The sequence below is a fragment of the Typha latifolia genome, chromosome 8 (genome assembly GCF_019914945.1).
Source record: "Typha latifolia isolate L0001 chromosome 8, TyphaL0001v2, whole genome shotgun sequence".
NCBI lineage: Eukaryota > Viridiplantae > Streptophyta > Magnoliopsida > Poales > Typhaceae > Typha > Typha latifolia.
The window spans coordinates 206,552-227,401 of NC_133093.1; the positions used below are offsets into that span (position 1 = coordinate 206,552).

Below are 20,850 nucleotides of genomic sequence, written 5' to 3' on the forward strand. Positions count from 1 at the left end.
CTTGCATTTTCCATACATCTAACACTCTGTGTAGAAGTAATATTATTCAACATATCCATATCAAGAAAGAGAAGCTCATGTTATAGGTGTTTACAACTTAAAAAGGCCACCTCAAATTTGTTGGATATTTAAATAGAGAGAGAAGAAAAAAAGAAAATCCTAAATAAGAATCGATTGAGTAAAGACTGGCATCACAATTGATGTTCGTAGAAAACTTTACTACGTTTAAGAGTCAAGTCAAATATTACATTGACAATGACTGGAAGGTGTTGTTCTTTTACGTACCACTCCTTTATTCCCATGAAAGCTTCGTCGACCCCCGCTTTCGCGGTTGCTTCGCTCGCAAGAGTAGGCTTTTCAGTTTGGCTGCTAACGAGGGTGCAGGTAGCTCGACAGCGTTACCCGTCATTGAAACACAAGCTGGAGAAAAGACAAATGCACAGACCAGCGAATACATATAAGTTATAGATTTACCTCCTCTTTTTCACGTAAGATTGCAAAAATATATGTACGGTTAGGCAATTATCAATTGCTGCAAGAAACTCTCTTATATGCAACTTAGTAAGTCATTACCATTATCTGCAAGAAAGAAGAAATTGTATTTAATGTCGTTCAAGGTCACCAGTGGTTTGTAAAGCATCTCATAACTTTGCTGTCCATATAATAGTTAAACATGTACCGGAAGAAAAATCACGTGTGGCGAATTGAAAATCACGCGTAAAATGAGGGTAACAATTACAGATGATTTATATGCTGTATGCCGACTAATTTGCACTACAACTTGTTTCTTCTAAAATATGCAGAAAGTGCAAGTATACATGCATCTCTGCTGCCTTGAAGATACCAAGTATCAAAGATACCCTGCCCACAGACTTCTTGTAGCTTGAGGAAGCACACAAACAATGTCGGTAGCTATTCGCCATGCATAGTCAATGCTGCCAATATTTCGAGTTTAGGTCAATGGATTCACAACGGCTGGAGGAAGAAGTCCCCTTTACTTTCCACTGTAGGCATCATCTGAGAAAGAAGAATGGTCAAATAACAATGACAATCAAACCAATTATGAGCAAAGTAGAGTAGCAGTTCGTACGGAATTCATGTAGGAGTCAAGAAATGTCATCCCAAGAATTCTCATCTACAGATCTAAACAAGATAAGATGCTTCTTTAATCACATGTATGAATTGACATCTTTAAATTTGGTTTCAACACCTAGAACTCTCCAAAAGAAGCAACTGAGAAAGGAGACGAAATGTCACTTGGGTAGGGAACAATAATAACCGGAGTTTCTACAGAGATTTACAAAAATTTAAAATGTAGTTCTGTTAGATGTTTTTTATTATTTATGGACACCTGGAAAAGCAAGAAAAATGATCAAATAGGAAATTTTGGCTCAAAACAAAAGATTGTCACGTTAGGAATTAGGGATGCGTAACTGTATTCTTATCATTTTGACCCAAGTAATTATGCAAAAAGTAAGAAGGTATAAGGAATAAGAGTGCATGATCTAGTATGCACTTACTACTCATTGATCGACAGTTTAGGTCCTTGAATGCAAAGGTACTTCAATCAAAATAAGGACTTCCCAATAAGTTTGAAATGCCAATAGGTTCCTTGCCACAAGTTGGTACAACTTTCAAGTTGAAGTTGGGAGATAATATCTAAGACTTAAAGCTCATGTAAGATAATTTTCCTAAAATATAACAGTACTTTGATAACACATTAAAGAACTGGAAGTTGCCTGCTTTTTATTATGCAGGCATTGTTCTATGTACCAATTTTCATGCATACGTATGTCGAAAATTGCTAAAATTTAAACTCTCATAACATGCCATTGACAAACACACTACTGCAGAAGACAAGGCCAAGATAGAGGAAAGAATCTTTATAAAAATCCCAGGTTTAGGGGTTTAGCTAACCTTCAAGAGTGAAACAGATTTCCAAGAGGCAAGGGCTTATCATTTCTCGTCTGTGCAGCTTGTCTCCGTAAAGGAGGTGCATATACTGTTATAGGGAGAACCCAGTCCCCTTTTTCTCTTTTCTCAACAAGGAGAGGATGTTCATACCTGCCAACCAAAGAATTAGAATCAAAGATTGTGCTACCATATGAGTAACAGCTAGACAATAAATGATATTAACATATAATATATTGGTATATACTGGAAATATATAATAATAAGGCAGATTCTAAAGGGAGGGAACAAGATAAATCGCCATATTTGATGTGTATGATATGTATGTGGAAATTTCAACAAGGAAATTGGAGCAAAAGAAATCAGATGAGAAATTAATCTTTTGTTCCATGCTTTGAATATTATACCCTAGCCTACTCATTGTTGGAAATGGTGAAAACACATTACATCTATCAAATATTAGTTATTAAACGTGATGCTTTATATTCTGTAAACCTTTTTCTCATTTTAAAGGCTTTCAGCAACCAACTTGGAGGTACTATACACGACATAGGTTACACAGTACTTCTGTAGCAGTACCTAGTCAAATCCAATCCCTCTGGAGTGGTGAAGAACTCAAAACGAAGAGACCACTGAACTGCAATCTTTGATGTAGAGAATGACATTGGCCCATCAATAGGAATTGAAAAGAGAAAACTTGTCTGAAGCAGATCAGCTACAACCTCATGGTGTTCACTGTGTACCTGCAAATGACATCCAGCAGTTAGAACAATTGAATCCATCCCTTAAAAAATAGTCAGGCTCCATACAAAACCAAACAAAATGTACATCACAGAAAAGGAAATTAATTAGAGCATAACTCCCTGAAAATTATTTTTATGTTGCTTTTTTAGTAGGTTTTAGACAAATCTTATTAACAGGCCTACACATCCGGATTCAGCAGAAATTATTCGAAGGATGCATATCAAACTGTTAACCAATAACATACAGAATGTTAAACTCTGCAGAAGCTATGAGACCTATGCTCTAGCCAACTGCGATGCTACCCCTTATGACAGATGCTGAACAGTAGGTTCCAATTGTTGAGGTAATCACTGCATTTCTTTAAATACAGAAACACAAACTTCTATGGTACCACACATTTTCTAGGACAATTTTTACATCATGTGGCCAACTCCTTAAGATCAACAGTAATACATCATAAAAATATACCTTTGTTATGGTAGGCGAGCCCTTCCTTGAAGGATGTAAAACACGCTGGTTGATTGTTTCTGAAGTCTCCAAGGTTATTGAAACCTGTTAAAATTTATTAAGCACTTCAGATCAAGAATTCAATTAGTAACCTAGATTTAGTGAAATCAATATCCTTTTACCTCGAGGCATCTCCGATCTCCTTCTCCATGGAAAAAGGTAAGTGTGCCACCAATCTGTTGTCAGAAAATTATAAATAATCATGCTTCTAAATTAAAGCTTGCATAATGGTTATGAAAGTTTGATAAAATACCACATCCCCAAAGTAATAAGTTGAGTCTGAGTTCTTTGGTGAGAAGCGAAGTAAAACTTGGTCATCTATTCTGATATTGTAGGATCTTCCTCTAATGAAGCCTTCTGCTGCAGAAAATGTTCACTGCAACTTAGCTTTACTAATTATTTTTAGCTAAAAGGGAGATCTAACTTAGGTGAAAAAAAAACATAAATCAGAAAAATAAAATAGGATAACTTACATGCGGCAGGTTCAACATATCTAGGTGTAAATGGCAATCCAACAACATCTTTAGAGAAATGATAATCCGACGAATTACTTTGCTCATTTGAGAAAGACGAATGGTTTAACTTCTCTTGAGGTGACACCAAACCTGTGTAGATGGTGCAATTTTATCATGAGGAGATGTTGAGTGAAAGAAAAGCATGTGATAGGCATAAAGCAAGTTAAAACCTGATGAATATTCTATCCAAAAGGAAGAAGCATGATGCAGAAAACCAGCAACACACATTTTTGAATTCTGTATTATACATATCCACATGGATATGACACAGACATGACACAACGAGTGTACATACTAATGCAACAGATCCTTAAAAGAAAGGCACCATATTCTAGGGATAGGGCAAAACATATACATAAACAACAAAATATATATCCTATATATATGGAATATGTTAGTATATGCTTGCGCTTTATTTAATTGAGAATCATTATTCTCTCAATACTGTACACATCAGCAATCACCTCCCATTGATTCATTAACAAGAAACTAGTCCTAACAAGTCGGAACAAATTGTCTAAAACATTATATAGCAGATGATTTATTAGATGCAAGGGGGGAATTTGGTAATTCAACTTTTCTGTTGCAATATTAGTTACTATGTAAAGTTCTGCTCCCTTCAAACTATAGATCCCATATAACAGCATAAGGTTTTATACTTTTATAACAAAGAAAAGCTTCCACCAGACCAGAAATGTCAGACAGTAGTCTCTCTTCAATTAGAGACTAATGCATATGATGACTCCCTCTCTGATAAGTATCAAATAAGCATGTGAATTATTTTTAACCTTATGAAATCAGATTTGTAGTGGAAGTATCAAGCATGAATGGACATCAGATGACTAAAATATCCAATAACTACTATGGACATCTCAAGAGTATTAAATCCAATATATGCATGTGTTTGTGTGGTGTATACATATTGGCTCCTGAAAATAATAATAAGGGTAATAGACTAATGATAGCTGCAGCAAGAGTGCTCTTAAATCAGGATTTACATACATTTAGGTGCTATTGACAGAAGAGTAAAACTCGATCTCATACTAATTAATGATATACAACTATAAACAGCCACAAAGACAATCAGGGACAGAAGAAAAGCAGTTCCCAAGATTGAGCCGAGATTTTGTAATAGATACTTCACCTCCACCAGAATTATCTATGACTTCCAAAACAGATAGTTGAGGAAGGGGCATATATGAGGGGAAATTGGAACGCTCTCCTTGAGAGTACTGGAGTCCACTGTTGGACATTCGACTTGCAAGTGACTGCATTGATAAAGAGTTCTTGAGGGAGAAGTCAGAATTTGCTTTGGCAGGATTGTATGAGGAAACAGATGAGACTTCATCTCTGGAGCTATCGTATCCTTCTTCTAGTCCATCAATATTCTCATTTGCTCTAGTCTGTCATGAAAACAATAATCTATTAAATATTGACTTGCAAAACTGCAATTAACTCATTAGTAGTGTGAGAAAGAAAATTGTGTCAGGACCACCCTCATCTGGTGACAGCAAAACGAAGTACCAGATTTTTTTTCCCTATATTTGCTTTTCATTGTATTTGAGAACTTGAGATCTTTTTTCAAAGAGCAATGTACAATTGCAAGAGAGTAGTAGGAAGATGATAGCAGACTTATTATTTATATTTTCTAGATTGTTTGGGTTGACACTCATGAAGGAACCAGTTTTAAGATCAAGAACTGATAGTTCTAACTTCTAAGATCATGACTATAGGCATCTCTTTTTTTCATTCAGAAAACAAGTAATCTACTCCTAAAAGACACATTAATGTGAATTTCTTAAAAAAAAAAGGGAACTGCATAACACAAGCCATTGGACCGTAAACCTAAATTTTGTTAAATCAACTCCTTACCCATTCCGAATCATCATCTTTCTCTTTCCAATAAATACTCAATTGACCAGCAGAAAGTAGTAAGTTCCCTGAAATTTAAACCAAAACTATTCGGTTATCTAACTTGCAGTGACAGTTACATGTATAAATCAAGTAAAGAGCTCAAGAACATGCAAATTGTTAAGTTAAAAGCAAGCTTCAGTCATGCCACATAAGCTCTTTGTGTTGAGATTTTGCACTAATCTAGCATTCTTTTGTATAATAGTATCCTAACATTCACCATTATGCATTGCACTTTGAAAAGAAGGAAAACTGTAGAGAATGCTTTTCCATAACTAGTTCAGAACACCTTTGCCTAAAGACTTTAACCCTTTTATGTTGAGTTCCTAATTTGTAGTAGTCATAATGTGAATTCTGCTTTTCTCATTCCTGTTACCTATTTCATAAAGCAGATATAAGAGAATAGAACATGTATAATATATAGATAGGAGCCAGACATGTTTCCAATAACGGAAATATGCCTATTCGTAAGAGTACTGCAATATACATTGAAAAGGGCCAAGTCTGAGCCACAAATTTATGCTTACTTTCCACCTGATTCTCCTCAAATAGGTACTTGGAATCCCACAGAAGAAACTATATGGAAACTGTATTACATTGATAAAGCCAAACTGGAAAAAACTGCCAGTAGAGTTTCTCTTTTAAATTTCCAGCAGATTCCGAATAGGAGATTATGCCAACAAGGCTAATAATTAACAGTGCAATCCTTGCGCAGAAAGAAAAGACAGTTGAATTAAAGTGAATTTCCAAGTTTTTTTTAGCCACAACATCTACAGAAAGCTCAACTAATAACCTATAGTTAATAGCCAAAACCAAGGTATCTAGATGGGCATACTTGTCAATTTGGAAGCATATATATATGTCACTAATCTTAATTCTTGATAGTTGATACTACTACTTAATATGTACTTACCTAAATTTTTCATTTACAATAATGTACAAACTATCAATAGAGTTAACAGAACCAGATCAAAGCAGATAGCTTAAAATATAAGCATACGAAGCAAGAAAATGTCATAGCCCCGACCTTCTTCATTCAGCAGATTATTGCTTTTCTGAGAAACCCAGATTTGCAATGGAGCTCGAGCTTCCTACATAATCCATGATGAACAAAAAGCATATTAGGAAAACAAAACCATGACGGGATAAATGAGGAATTGTCATACTAACCAGTTTTAACAAATTATTTTCGAGCCCTTTACTCTGATGCCCATTATCCAATAAAAGCCACCTTCCATAGAGTGTACTTCTAACATAGTAAATGTAGCGAATGTTGACACCCCTGTATGATGGTGGTAAAATCTTTGGAAGGTCCACTCGTACTATGTCTGCATAGATTGTTCAATTACTGACATTTACTTCTAGAGAAAGAATGCAATTTTATGCAATAGGAGAAAAATGTATATTTCCAGTTCATCATAAGAATACACTGTGCCTAAACTGCTCAGTGAGGAGAATGAAAGTTCAGAAGAAAAATAGATTTTGTTCTTTGTGCACAAAGGAAAATCTCCAAATAGATTTTGTTAACATTTAAGTCAGACAAACATCACATTTAATTGATATCAAGGCTATTTAATTCTGTCAGGAACAAGCAGAATGTTAGCCATTTAGACGAGATTTGGAGAAGATAAGTCAAGAAAGAGAAGCCAGAATAGAGACACAAAGGGAGTCAAACATTTATTCTCATTGTTTCTTGTGTCATGAGTCATGACCAAGTGACCAACAGTTCTATTTCCCCTTTTACTGCTCCAACACCGAAATTTATCTCTTTCTTTTTCATATGCGGCCCATATATGCATTGGAATGTCAAAAGACTCAAAACCATGATCATAAGTGAAAAAAGATTTAAACTCTGACTTCCATTTAACATTTCATAAAGATAATCAATACAAAGAGATGATAAAACAACTATATTTCATCTCAAAGGTATAACCATATTACCCTAGTCATAGATTTTCTATGTCTATGCAACAATAATAACAAGAAGAACAGCAGCAATGTTAAACAAAGAACTATATTGTCTTCCCTTCCTACTCTTATTCAACAGAGCTCCTTCCAACAGATAATGAGCACAAGTAATGGGCACTTCTTCAAGAACAATAATGGGCACATGTAACTTGCCATGTTACATTTGTGCAATAAAGTTTGCAATAAATCAGCAGCATAGTTCCAAGTAACACTAGGAGAAGAATTTAAATTAGGCTCAGAGTGAGCAGAAGTAGACAGACTTATCTGGACAATAGTCAACCCAAAATACAAAAAGAGTTAATAAGTAGTTCCAAGTTCTTCTACAATGAACTAATTGTTTAAAACTATGACACAAGAGTTTGTCCAAGTACTTCTAAAATATCAGTTCCTCAAGAGAACCTTAAGACAAAGGATAAAAATTAAGGATGTCCGAACATATTTCATCGCTCAACCTTGTGCACTAAATATGGAAGAAATAACAGAAAATATATTCAATCCCAAATTAAGTGCAAAGCATTTTATGTGCATTTAAGCCATAATGTACAAAAAGAGATGACCCACTGCTTTGTTCAACTAAGAGAGATTTCTTACATGTTTTTGTGCTTCCAGAAGTAACAATAACTTTTGAAACTATTGATGGTGCTATACAATCCAGAAACAGATGTTCCCCTGCATATAAATAAAGACAGAAGATAAAGAGCATGAAACATCAGAAAATTTTATCAAGCAAGCAATATTAGGTCAGAGGAAAAGCACTACGATCCAACCTCATAAACTTAAAATTCTTGCAGAAAATGGAACACAATGCTAAAAAGTTGCAACAGGAGACCAACAAAAATAGTCAGGTTGCATCTTCATACTTGCAAGTGTTTGCTGAGCTACTAATGCAAAAAAGGGATCAAGTACTGATTTTACAAAAAGAAAAAGAAAGGTTTCCACAACAATTTGGCCAAGCGATTCAGGAACGAAGTGTAACACACAAATGCCATTAGTCTTTATGAATGTAATTGTTCACACTAGTAAAAGTGCAAGGAATGGCCATATCAAATGTTTAAATTATTATGACGAAATGTGGTGATCTGGTATAAAGTCTGAAGGAAAATTACAGTCAATATTTGAGGATAGATATACACTCATTAACTGCCTAAAGACTAAACTGCTGAATTCCAGCAACACTTGCATAACTATCAATTTGATCCAGTGGATGTGTTAAACCTTTTTATCTTTGAATTTCTTGATCCATAGGAAAAGTCCTTATCATCAGTATATCCATGCATTTTTCCAGAAACATTAGGTTAAATATAGTACATGAAAAGAAGGCTCAGAAAGAATGATAGATTTATGCAATTGCCTGCCTATCTGACGATAACCCTCCAAAAAATCGCAAAGAGTCATTGTCAAACTAAAATCAGACAAGAGAAGTTCTTTGGCAGAAATAAAAGATGCAAATAGATTTTAGGCTGCTCATGTTTCATATTTTTGATTTCGAGAATATTAGTTGAGTGAGTTCAGAGAAGTGCCTTAAGAGTATAAAATTTATTGTCTAAATCCTTAAAATCAAGAAATTGAACCTTATTAGGCTGGATAATCTTGTTTTATAAGGAAAGTCACACTTTGGTTGGTTTACTGTCACTGGGATCAGAGTGACAAATTATAATGTATCAAAGGAGATCTAATTTGGTATTTAGTAGATTTCAGAAGGCTTATATGTTTTAGAATGAAACAACATTTCTTTTATTCTTTTCCTCTTCCCGTTCTACCAGGTGGAGGAGACTACCTAAAGCTTGTGGGTTAGCCACGAATGAATAAAGACATCAAGAGGCATACGACTGTATATGCTTCCTGAGGAATTCCACAAAAGTTCAAACTATAAATATTCAACTTCTTTTAACTAATATTATTTCCAAAGAGAACAAATGCATACCTCTGCGCTGCTTAGATCCAGGCAAAGGCTTTTGAGTGGAGAACCATAGGCTGTCCAACTTCTCAATACCTTTAACCTCAAAAGATAGATTGTCAACCAAAAGAGATGAAATATCTTCCGTCGAAACTGCTGTCCCAGGATCCTCTTTCGAACTTGTCGGGCTACAAATCTCTAAAGTCACAGTGACTGAATCACCTGGCCTATAAATCTCCTTATCAGTCTGAAGCTTCAAAGTCGGCGACAATTCCTTCTTGGCAGCTGATTCGCCACTCTTGTCATTAAACCAACCCACGCTCTTAAAGAAGGAGAAACCCTGAGGAAGTTTCAATGACATTTCCCCAAACACAAGATGCCCATCCAAGAATGGGGTTCACCTTCTCATCCAATGTGATGCCTCATACAGAACAATAATCTCATCAAAGCTACAATCTTTTGATCAATTGCCGGCAGTTTAGTCGCTCCACCTGATAATTCGTTATTCAACGAAGAGAAAACCAAACAATAATCTACCAGATAACTAAGCAAGAGACGAAGAGCACAAGGAAGCACAAACCCTAGGCATTACAATGTCAGATCACACATGAAGAGAGATCAAATAGAAAGCAACACAGAGTCTTATCAGAAACGAGGTGAAGATCTATAATTACACCCATAACGAAACAAAAACATCCGAGATCTATGGAAAATCGACACCAACCGATACGGATCTAAGGTCAGATCGGAGTAACAAAAAAACGAATAGCAACGACAACAGCAGCAACAACAAACAACAATAACAACAAGGGATCGAATCTAAGGTCAGAACCGGATGTTCGGAGAGTAGCTATAACGTTACCGCGAGCTTCTGAAGAGTAGTGATCGTCGCCGTCTCTTCTCGCTTTGCTCTCTGTCTTCTTTATTCTTCTCGCTGGAATAGCGAGATCGCACTTGGATCCAGCCGTGGGGGTCGAAAGAGTAGGAGATTACCGTCCGGTGACTAAAAACTATATAATACTCGAGGGGTTTTTCCTTTTATTAAAGTCCTTTTTTTTTACCCAATTATGAAAATAATTGGATTCCCATCAAAAGTCCGACCCGAATGCGGATCCAATTCACCAAATTCGGATCCAATATCAATATCCGACCCGTTTTTGAAACACATGAAGTAACGACGAGAGGGAAGACGAGGATTCCATCTGTAGAAGAAAATAAAAATAAAAAGAAGAAGCAATGATCATCGTCGACGGCAATCCCATCTCCATCTCCGTCTCCAAATCCCCTTCTCAGGTACTCCTCCATCTCTTCTCGTAACAACAACACTTTCTTCTTCCTTCGAGACCAAATCGTCAAACGTAGAAATGGGTCTCCTTTTCTTTGGTCTAGGGAAGGGAAATCTTAGCTTCGTTATTGGAGAATCCCATTCTGATCAATGCTTCGGCTCGCCTCAAAGAAGTTCCGGAGAGAAACTTCTCAATTTCGGAGCACGTCAAGCATGTGTACGTGTTCCAGAGGGAGTACGCCACCGTTGATCCTAAGCACGTCCAGGTATTCGGCATCTGGGTCTTGGATAATTCGACGTAATTTGTGCTGTTTTAGTGATAAATTTGGTAACTTAGAGATACTTGTTCATAGGGTTTGTTATGAATGTGGGTGGTTTAAGTTGGGTTTTTAGTCTGCTGGTTAATTAGTTGATGTTGGTGATAACAATCCGATTATAACAGTCACAAAATCCAACCCAATAACAATAATGAAATTAATTTAAATAAATTACATATTACAAAATACATAATACCGTTATAGTTGAGTATAGTGTTTAACACTATCTCCTTAAGATTAATTTGTCCTTCATCGACTCCTTATAAAATTATGGACATCAGTTTCTTATGATACAATAACTGTTTTGCATACAATTGCCTTGTACACAGAAGGAAGCAGCAAATTTGAGCGCCTTGTCGAACAAAATAGTGCAATATTCTCTCTCGATACAGTAGCAAAAGACTCAAGAATATATGAGTGAATGAGAATAAATGAATCGCTTCAATTAATTTCATTCAAGTTTTCCTAACGTAGACTGATAGCATATATATAATCGATGAACACAGTGGCACTTTGAAAAGGTGCAAAAATTCTATCAATTGGAAAATCATCAGTCAAAAGGAAGCATCATTTCGTCAATAGAAGCATTATTTCATCAATAGATGCATCCTTTCATCAAGATATGCATCTTGCCATAATCACTCGAGTGACTCAACTTGTGATAATCACTTGACGGAAATCAACTTATGCTCAAGCAAATTGGAAAAAAGCTCGAGCGAATCAAAAAATAAAAATAAATCCATGATTTCAATTACATCCAATAGACACAGTGATGATTTAGATTTCGTATGTTACTACTTAAGTGAACAAACGGCTTAAAAGGACCTATTGAGGTCTAACCAAGATCCTGTTAGGATAAAAATAATATGGACTTAACCACGCATGAACTTAACCGAGCTGCGCTCGTGTGTGAGTTGAGTTGCATAGATTTCCTTATCCATAAAAAAAGGGTATCACTTAGGGCCTAAAACTTAGGTTGAACATGTTACGAATGTACTCTATCAATATTTTTTAAATAGTCAATGTGATACTAAACTCACATTCATTTTTTTATTACCATGATAGTTATTTTAAAGCTAATTTTTATTCACTTCCCTTCATAAATTTGAGCAAGTGATCATACGACATTAAAGTACTATTTAATCCTTTTGTATTTCTTTGTTAATCCATCATTTGTAATGTGTGGACCCACTTAATTTTGGGCTTGAAGTTTGCTCAAATCATGATTTTTTCTTTCTTTCAAAGGTGGACAGCAATGCTCATGCTTCTAAAGATTTATGAATTGCGTGCAGTTTACATTTTGGTTAAATTCAAGATATTAGTTGTGTTCGATGATTTCAGTTTCTCTGGTTATTCCAAATTCTTCTTCTACAGCCCAAACTTATCTTTGTTTCTTTTCATTTCTATCATCATTTCAATTTTCAACAGAAAATATTATTTCTTATTATATAGATTTAGGATCATCCACTATATTTGTGGCCTTAAATCAACAACTTGCAATGTGCATCATCCCATAAATTAGTAAAACTGATTTGATAGCTGATCATTGTACTAATATTAAAGTTTGTTCCATCTTGGAAGTTGGTAGGCACAGATGAGGCGACTACTTGTGTGGGCCTTGTAATTCGCAACCGGAACAATGGAATGTAAGAATAAGAATAACTTGACAAACACTAAAACGAGTACAAGGCTCTCTTAATCTGATCATCTTTGTCTTCTGCAAACTAATTGCAGGACCTCTGTCGGTCATATGGATTTTTCTGGAGTAGTTGACAAGGGCCTCACCCAAATGTTACAGTTAGTTGTTGATCGTGAGGCAACACTCGATGTTTGTCTCTTTTCTTTCATTTGGGGGCAGCACATTAGTTGTTCTCTATGAAACTGAGTGGTTTTAACTTTTCCTGAGTTGATAAATAAATTAGCATTTGAATGCAGGTTCACTTGATTGGTGGTTTTGACGACGTATCTACTAAAGTTAGTGACAACTTAATCACAAGCATAAAAGTTTTCCTTCTATTTTCTTCTTAGTTGACTGCTGACCTGAGAAAAATCTTGGTTGATACTTTGTCATGCAGCATGCGATTCGCTTAACTGGGCCAGAAGGACACAAGAAGAAGGAAGGATACTCATTCCCTTTATGTTGCAAAATAGTTGAGGCTCTACAAAATAGTCAGGAAAAATTTCACCTTCAAACACTCTGTGTCCTTGGCCATAACACCAAAATAGATTCATATGGAAATGCAAGGCCCATAATCGGCGGCTTTTTGGTTAGTTCATGCCATTTTTTCTGCATCAGCATATGTCAAGGTCCAAAAGAACTTTCAAGAACTGTATACTTAAAAAAGAGGAGTTTAATGCATCGCACCCATAGGAATTTTGAAACCAGGAATCTATTGTCTTGAACATTCTTTTAAAGCTCATATATAATAAAATAGTGTCATAAGCTATCTAGTGGATGGTGAGCTCGTAATCCTTACTTAAGCCCATCCTACATTAACTTTTGAAATTAGGCATTTGTCTCTGTACTAGGTTCCAGTTCTTATTGGTTGTCATGCACCACCATAATAATCATAAAGTGTTTAATTCTCTCCAATTACAGAGTTTTTACTGACATGTGAACATATTTGTTACTTTTAGGTGGACACTTCATCTGGACTAATTATGCCTGCCAATTTTGATAAAAGTTCAAGATCTCCAGATGAAATTGTCAGGAGGATACGTGTCAGTGTATCTTCTGATGATCCAAGTTGGCATGGGAAGTTATTGGAGACTTATGATACCCATCATGATAGATTTCAGATTGCCCCTTGCTCCTGGTATATTATTTCCTTTTAAGTCTATCCTGTTTAGAATATAACATAACTAAAATAAATCCCAAGTGATGTGCAAAAGAAAACTTGTAACACATACCAAAGAGCTTCTAGTGTTTCCAGCTTCTTGTTTCTAAATGTGGTAATAGATAATTGTGGAACTGCCAATATAGAAATTTGTAGATGCTAATTAACATTTTATATGAGTATATCCTAATAAATAAGAATGAAGAGTTCCAATTGAACTGCTAAAAAAAATAGTGCTCAGTGAACTATAAACAATACATTTAACTGTAGTGAACAATGCAAAACCTATAGTTGTTCATAGCTTTAGAGTTTTTATAGCGCTTTTCTTTGAACTAATTTGTTCAGAATAGATTCAAACCTTCTAGAAGGACATGGAAAGATCAGTGTACCTCAATGTTACAATTTTTCTAGTTTATCCTATTTAGCTTTGTATATTGTCTACCAAATCTTATCACATTCTTCTGACATAGGATGAATAATTGGGGGCGGATCGCCTTTATGCTGCAGAAGCTTTCGGACTCTGAAATTCTCTTCAAATGTTCTACCTCACCTTCTGCAGAGCCCCTTGATTTTGTGGAGAGCCAAAGAAGGTCTGTACCGTGTACATAACTCTGGATGATTGGCCTTTTGTTTGGAAGTGTAGTGCGAGTAATAGGTGATTTTAGAAAGTCTCTTAGTTCTTCTTGTTATATCTGAAATCCTGGTCGTTCTGGTTGGGTTATGTGATTTTAGCCAATCTGTATGATATATTGCTATCGACTTGTTCTTTATTTAATGCCTTAACTTTTGGGCTGAAATACATGGACCTGGATCAAAGTTGACCAGACAAGCCATAAAATGAAGGCAGTTATCATAATTCTAAACTGATCCGTAGGGCTTTAGGTGCTAAGATATGTAGTGCTAGTTTTGGTGCTAATGCAATATGATGCCTGGAAATATGATATAAAACTAACCTCTTTTCTGTATACATCCTTAGGAGTCCTTATTTCATTTTTTTTTATTCGCGTATTAGTTTGCTTTATCAGATTAACCTTTTTTCTGGTTGGGTTGTCTGGTCGAACTCGTGATGAGGTGTGACCTACTCCTGTGAAGATAGGTAACAAAGAATGGAAGGCAATGACAGTATACAACGAATAAACAACCTGTACCAGCTTTGTAGCAGATTTCATACTTCTGTGGAAATAATACTGATTGCTACAGATGACATCATGATTTAGTGTCCTTTCATTGATGCAGGATATGGAGTTACTTGGCCAAGAATCCAGATTGGAGGCAAACATTTTCAGGAAGGAAACCACATATATTCAAGAGGGACAACCATGGAGGATGGTTAAAGTGTGTCTAGTAACATCTTGTTAAATGTGTCATGATTCATGCCATCAATATCTCTTTTAACTATTAAAAAAGCCTTTTAACTTTCGAAGTACTACTGGTTTGACTCCTTGTATTTACCACACTTGCACCACCATGAAACAGAATAAGAATTGTGTACCAGTATACTTATACTGCATATGTCAATCTCCAACTTTCTAAGCTACTTGAGCCTAGAATTACTTTTAAAGAGTAAGTACATGAAATTCATGTGCCATGTCCTACGCTGAGAGCAAATTGTATGCCAACTGCAGAAAACTTGAATTGAATGAGTTGATAGCAGCATGCTTTGTGATGAACAACTTTAGATTGATTGATTGTTTTGGCCAATCATTATTTCCTAATCAATCTTTTTAAATGTGCTGAAACATCATGCCCCTCTGTCCTCTGATCCTTGTATATTCGGTGCATGACCAATTAATTCTAAAAGCCGCGGAGCAGACATCATCTAAAAAGGTCAGCCACATGATTGCCACCACCCAACAACGCTTATACAAATCAAGTGAATCCGACAAACAGTCAAACACGAGAGTGTTTTTTGTGAAACCAAAGTGGGCCTCCCCATAAACTAATGTATTTAAATTGCTCATCCCTCAAAGGTAATATTATTTTTCATTTCTCAAACGAAAATTACTGAACTTATCAGCTTTGATAGGTTAACTTGAAGAGTTAGAAACTGAACGTCATTTTATTTTTATAAGAAAACAGAGGAAGAAAGAAGAAGTAAAAAAACTTATTATTTTTCTTTATATTTATCTATTTATTAGATTAACTAGAGAAGCTTATGACAACATATTATATTTTACATGAAACGCTGAAAATGCTTACTTTGGAGTAAATAAAATAAATTTGTGGGATGTAGTTTGGTGAAAAAAAACCTCGTCAAAAACAATGACTGCCACAATGCCACTCTACGCATTGGTTAAGCAAAAGCTGAAAGAAAGATACTATTCATAGGCTGATCAAGGATTCAAAGAATATAAATGCACTATTACCTGAAACGCATGTCATAGAATCAACATAGGTACACAACCTGTAGGGCATTAATTAGATAACAACGAACTGCAAATGGGATTCAATCTGCTATGCTAAGCAGGAGGGGGCCCTCCCCGATTAAGGCTGCACACTTGCAAGCAAGGATAACATAAAGCATGCATGCAATGGGGCTTTACAATATCAATAGACAAAAATAACCAAAGGGTTAACCAGTCAGTTAGAAAGAAAAGCAAACAAACTGTTCTACCATTACCATCTTATCAAGCTCGGGAGAAGAAGGAAAAGGTAGAAGTGATAGCTTGAAAATTCTAAACATTGCTACTTGGCATATTGCAATCCACCAATACAAAAACCACTAACCAAGAAAAAAGATTGGAAAATGAAACTCGCTAGGAACAGTTTGGACAAAAGTAATTCAAGCAGCAGTCTTGCGCAGCTCATTTGCCCCATGGGCAAAGTGGCAACGGTCGCCAAAAGTGCAGGATCCCTTAGCAAAGTTCTCGCAAAGTTTAGTCTTGTAGTTGTTAGCAGAACCAGCATGAGATCCTGGAGCAGGCATTCTGGTCTGTGCTGGAGTTGAAGCACTGATGCTGACGATGAGCTCTCTTACCATTCCACTGGCATGCTTTATCTGATCAAAGGTTCCCTCGAGCTCAATGTTCCTCAGATTGGGATCAGAATCGTGATCCCTGATGGCCAATTTGACTCCTGTAAGTCGGCATATCTGTTTTGTGTTGACTCCACCCTTCCCAATGATGGCACCAGCAAGAGAGGCATCAACACTGATCTTGGCAGTGGCTGATGAACCAAAGCTTCCAGGAGCACCCATACCAGGTGGAGTAGGTTCAAAGCGCCCACCTAATCTGCCTCCCACAGGGGGTCCCATCGCAGCATCCTGAGATGAAATGGGCATGCCAAGCTCTCTCTCACCATGGGCAAAATGGCACTTGTCCCCAAATTTACAGCCTTCTGCAGTGCTGTACTTGTTGCATAAACGCGTCTTGACAGTAGGGGAAGGATGACCATCAGGAACAGCAGGCCCCATCATCATTCTTCCTGGAGGAGGTATGGCTGGGTTCCCAAGGTTGGTCATATGCGCAACAGCCTGGTAGCCACCAGGAACATAGTGCAAAAAGTGGCAGCCCTCACCAAACGGGCAACCAGCGGTGCTGCATCAAGTGTCATAATCTTTAGATATACATAATAAAAGACAAGTATAGGTCTAAAATTTAAACGACATGGTTATTTGAAAATTAGCCATTATGTGTCAATCAACAAAAAAACTCCTAATTGTTTCTTTGAACAAGATCATGCTACTAATGGAGGACAAAGGCTTTAATCAAGTATGGATCAATTAAGCAAGAAAAGGTGTTAAAGCTTACAATCACATAAATATAGAAAAATATGAAGATGCTGTTTCTCAGACTAAAGAAGTCACCTGGAGTATGGAACTGATAGGATCACTAGCTAGCATGCTACAAAGAAGATAAGCAAGAAAAACCTTGACGTAGCTGCAACTCTACATCTAAGGACATGAGGTTTAGAGTTTCTTCAAATGGGGGTTAAATGTTTGGAGGCAATAAATCGGGAAGAAAAAACAATCACCACTCAAAATCCTCAGTCAAAACTAGCATTCACATGAGTGATGCTCTGCAAAGCGGTGTTATCTATCACCCGAGCATAAGTTAGAGAAACTTATGTCATTTCATAAGTTATAATTCAACGTCATTTTATGAAGCATCAATTTGACTCACAGTTAAAGAAACTTCTGAGGACAATAACCTAAAAATATAATAACCTATCACACTGTCCCTCCTTTAGTTGCTTGCCACTTCATTATTACCAACAAGTAAAGTTTTCAAGAGGATCTCAAGCTCCTTGCCTAAGTTCTTCAGTGACCACTAGATCACAATATTTTATTAACAATTGTCTGTGACCAATTCATTATTATGAACATCTAGCATAGATACATGATGTACACAAAGAAAATTGCATGATAATCTCCACAGATCATCTTCCAGAACATCACCAAGATAAGATGAATACGTAATACAATATCTCCAATGTATTCTCTATACAACATTCATTCATGTTTATCCTAGAGAGCTGTTAGCAGGATGTGAAACTGCAATATTATCTTTAATTTAATGAACTATCAGTTGAATAAATTTAAGTCAACTAAAAGAGTAAATCAGATGTATTCATAATTTCATATATCCAATATTCTATATGAACAATTTTTCCCATAAAAATAGATTTGTTGCAAATCCTCTTTCTCATGTTTCTCATGATAATATGACATTGACAATGAAATTAGCATGTTCACTCCTCTAAAGCATATTCCATACATCGAGAAGCTTGTTTGCTGAACCAATGACAGTAACTTATTACATAGAATGCAGCCAACACAGGATGTCACTAGAGGCTACCAGAAGCAAGCAACAGCTTGAAAGAAAATTGAAAAATAACTGCAATCAACCTCATAATAATCAGGAAAAATTAGCTGATGATGCAATACATAGCCTTAAAGAGATCACCTAAGCTGTCTAGATGTGCAATAGTGAAAGCTGCTATTACAAATATGTTCTCATTAAGTATGGTCACATTAATGTTTTTAAGATATAATGTTACCTATGTAAACACGTAAGTCAGAGGACTCTAATTACAGAAGCCTACTTACTCCAGAAAATGTTCTAACATATGCATTTTCTTCGACTTTACAATACAAATAGAAAAAGAGTAACTGACATAACGATCTGTATTATTTATCTAGTGTGGCCTAAGTCTCACCACAAAGCATTATCAACTAATGTAACTGCTTAATAAGAATCTCATCACTTGTATCAACATACTATATACATCTTAATACACTAAGAACAAATACCTCAACTTTTTTGCTGAACCAATTCTTTAAAATTCCAGCCAAAAATGCATATCAGATTAAAAGACATGAGAATTGCATGGTCACACAATCACATGATCACATGATCAAAGACGAAATTTCAACAAAGATGAGCAAATAAAGAAATATTTAAAACCACAAGCAAAACTACATAATCCACTTTCAAACAACAAAATATCTACACAAAAGAGAACACTTCATTTGCCAGTATTAATATCATATTCATATCAATCTGAATTCACATAAACTTGGCAGTATTGTTAACAAGTAGCACATGTGTGAGTTCCCATGTTATCCCGTTCAACATTGTTAACCTGATTAGAGCAGAAGCACCTGTATCACAATCTTAAATGACTGTTCATTAGCGCTAGATATATTATTTTTTATACATCCTACAAAAAACTTTATAACTTAAAATGAACACAAAGAAAAATAGAGGTTACCATCAGGTGTCCATTTTAAGTAGTTTAAGATTAGAACCTGAAAAACTTGGTGCAAGGCTTCGATTTGCTTCCTACAGCAGTTTGGAACGACTCCGATTCTGTTGCATGAAATTAATTATGTGTTCTCAGTTACAATATGTTGATTACTGATCTTGATAGTCTAAGTATAAATTAAGCATCCCAATACTTTTTAATGTAAACATATGAAAGATTGGTTGTTTTTCTGGAAGAAATACCACCACAAACACTATCTTTATAAATTGGCCCACAAGAATATCATTATGACTTAAAGACGATGCTAACATGGACCACTGGTATCCGGAGGATACCCTCACTTATATTCGGGGAAATTGAAAAACGAAAAAATCACCATTCAATCAGCTCTCTCTTGAAGCTATGATTTTTTTAAGTATACGGATCCATGAAACTCCTCCTAGCAATGTAATTGAACCACAACAGAAAATCACAAATGACGCAGCAAATTAAAGTGTAGAGAATGTAGAACTTAGTGAATAATGATTTCACCATAGACCATTCGATGTTATAGACTTGCCACGAAGAGCTTAAATAACTATAGCAACCTAAAAGAAGTACATATATCCCGATATTGCAAGGAATGGAGATACTTATGAATGAATATAAATATTACCGAGCAATAAAAAATAACCTACAAATAATAACCAACAGGCTCATCTTCCTGAGTACCGTACCAAGAAAAATTGGTTAACATGAAAAAATTCATCCAATGCATATTTCGACCAACTAAAACAACAATGATATCTTGAGAAGATGACTCAAAAAACCCTATTTCTCTTCCAAGAACCCAAACCCTCCAAACTCTAGATCCAACACGAGCAAACAGAAGCCTCGAATAAAGGAACAACGACTAGGGCCAAAGAAAAGAAGCTATCGATTCGCCTCACCTCTCGTCCGCTTCGCGCCGGCTTCCCCTCCGTTCAACGCGTCCGGCCTCCCCCTCTTGCGAGCTGCTTCCATGGATCCAAGAAGGAAGAAGAGATACGAGAGAGATCTCGAAATAGAGAGGGAGAGAAAAATAATATACAAAAAAAAAAATTTTAAACCCTAGCTCCGAGGACCAAGGGTTTGCGGCAGAGCGGCTCCACTACGAGTCTTATGAGACGGAATTGAGGCGTCGGAATTAAATCAGGTTAAAGCTCGGTGAAGTTGAGGTCCGCGCGGCAAAGGTTAAATGACGAGATTACCCCTCTAGTAGTTTTGCATTTAA

General features: G+C 36.0%; 3 protein-coding genes across 4 annotated transcripts; 1 reads left to right on the forward strand and 2 right to left on the reverse strand.

The window, feature by feature from the left end:
- Positions 1-575: 575 nt before the first annotated feature.
- Positions 576-10,465, reverse strand: LOC140793506 (uncharacterized). The gene is made up of 14 exons (XM_073145012.1): positions 10,316-10,465; positions 9,481-9,944; positions 8,148-8,225; positions 6,759-6,916; positions 6,616-6,679; positions 5,550-5,617; positions 4,822-5,080; positions 3,636-3,767; positions 3,416-3,522; positions 3,285-3,338; positions 3,124-3,207; positions 2,491-2,654; positions 1,918-2,064; positions 576-1,017 (listed from the first exon to the last, which is right to left on the reverse strand). The coding sequence occupies exons 2-13, from the start codon at positions 9,812-9,814 to the stop codon at positions 1,920-1,922; spliced, it is 1,647 nt and encodes a 548-aa protein (XP_073001113.1). The 5' UTR covers positions 9,815-9,944; positions 10,316-10,465; the 3' UTR covers positions 576-1,017; positions 1,918-1,919.
- Positions 10,466-10,641: 176 nt separating this feature from the next.
- LOC140793331 (protein N-terminal asparagine amidohydrolase) lies at positions 10,642-15,425 on the forward strand. 2 transcript variants are annotated; one of them, XM_073144747.1, is made up of 9 exons: positions 10,642-10,746; positions 10,843-11,004; positions 12,637-12,701; positions 12,790-12,883; positions 12,991-13,029; positions 13,131-13,322; positions 13,693-13,871; positions 14,363-14,482; positions 15,129-15,425. In XM_073144747.1, exons 1-9 carry the CDS (start codon positions 10,690-10,692, stop codon positions 15,235-15,237), a joined length of 1,017 nt encoding a protein of 338 aa, XP_073000848.1. In that variant the 5' UTR covers positions 10,642-10,689; the 3' UTR covers positions 15,238-15,425. The 2 variants fall into 2 exon arrangements, with proteins under 2 accessions (XP_073000848.1, XP_073000849.1); XM_073144748.1 differs by lacking the exons at positions 12,637-12,701; positions 12,790-12,883.
- Positions 15,426-16,415: 990 nt separating this feature from the next.
- LOC140794176 (zinc finger CCCH domain-containing protein 14-like) lies at positions 16,416-20,785 on the reverse strand. Its single transcript, XM_073146084.1, has 3 exons — positions 20,528-20,785; positions 19,642-19,702; positions 16,416-17,428 (listed from the first exon to the last, which is right to left on the reverse strand). The coding sequence occupies exons 1-3, from the start codon at positions 20,598-20,600 to the stop codon at positions 16,675-16,677; spliced, it is 888 nt and encodes a 295-aa protein (XP_073002185.1). The 5' UTR covers positions 20,601-20,785; the 3' UTR covers positions 16,416-16,674.
- Positions 20,786-20,850: the final 65 nt, after the last annotated feature.

Bases quoted from the DNA above. Each gene is read 5' to 3' on its own strand.
- LOC140793506 (XM_073145012.1), bottom strand. From the start codon at position 9,814: ATGTCATTGAAACTTCCTCAGGGTTTCTCCTTCTTTAAGAGCGTGGGT. The intron at 6,917-8,147 runs GTAAGAAATCTC...CAATCTATGCAG, and splicing joins TTCTGGAAGCACAAAAACAT to ACATAGTACGAGTGGACCTT. The intron at 3,208-3,284 runs GTAAAAGGATAT...AAATTTTAACAG, and splicing joins GAGATCGGAGATGCCTCGAG to GTTTCAATAACCTTGGAGAC.
- LOC140793331 (XM_073144747.1), top strand. From the start codon at position 10,690: ATGATCATCGTCGACGGCAATCCCATCTCCATCTCCGTCTCCAAATCC. The intron at 12,884-12,990 runs GTTTGTCTCTTT...ATTTGAATGCAG, and splicing joins ATCGTGAGGCAACACTCGAT to GTTCACTTGATTGGTGGTTT. The intron at 13,872-14,362 runs GTATATTATTTC...CTTCTGACATAG, and splicing joins CAGATTGCCCCTTGCTCCTG to GATGAATAATTGGGGGCGGA.
- LOC140794176 (XM_073146084.1), bottom strand. From the start codon at position 20,600: ATGGAAGCAGCTCGCAAGAGGGGGAGGCCGGACGCGTTGAACGGAGGG. The intron at 19,703-20,527 runs GTGAGGCGAATC...TTCATGCAACAG, and splicing joins CGGCGCGAAGCGGACGAGAG to AATCGGAGTCGTTCCAAACT. The intron at 17,429-19,641 runs GTTCTAATCTTA...CACTTGATGCAG, and splicing joins CCTTGCACCAAGTTTTTCAG to CACCGCTGGTTGCCCGTTTG.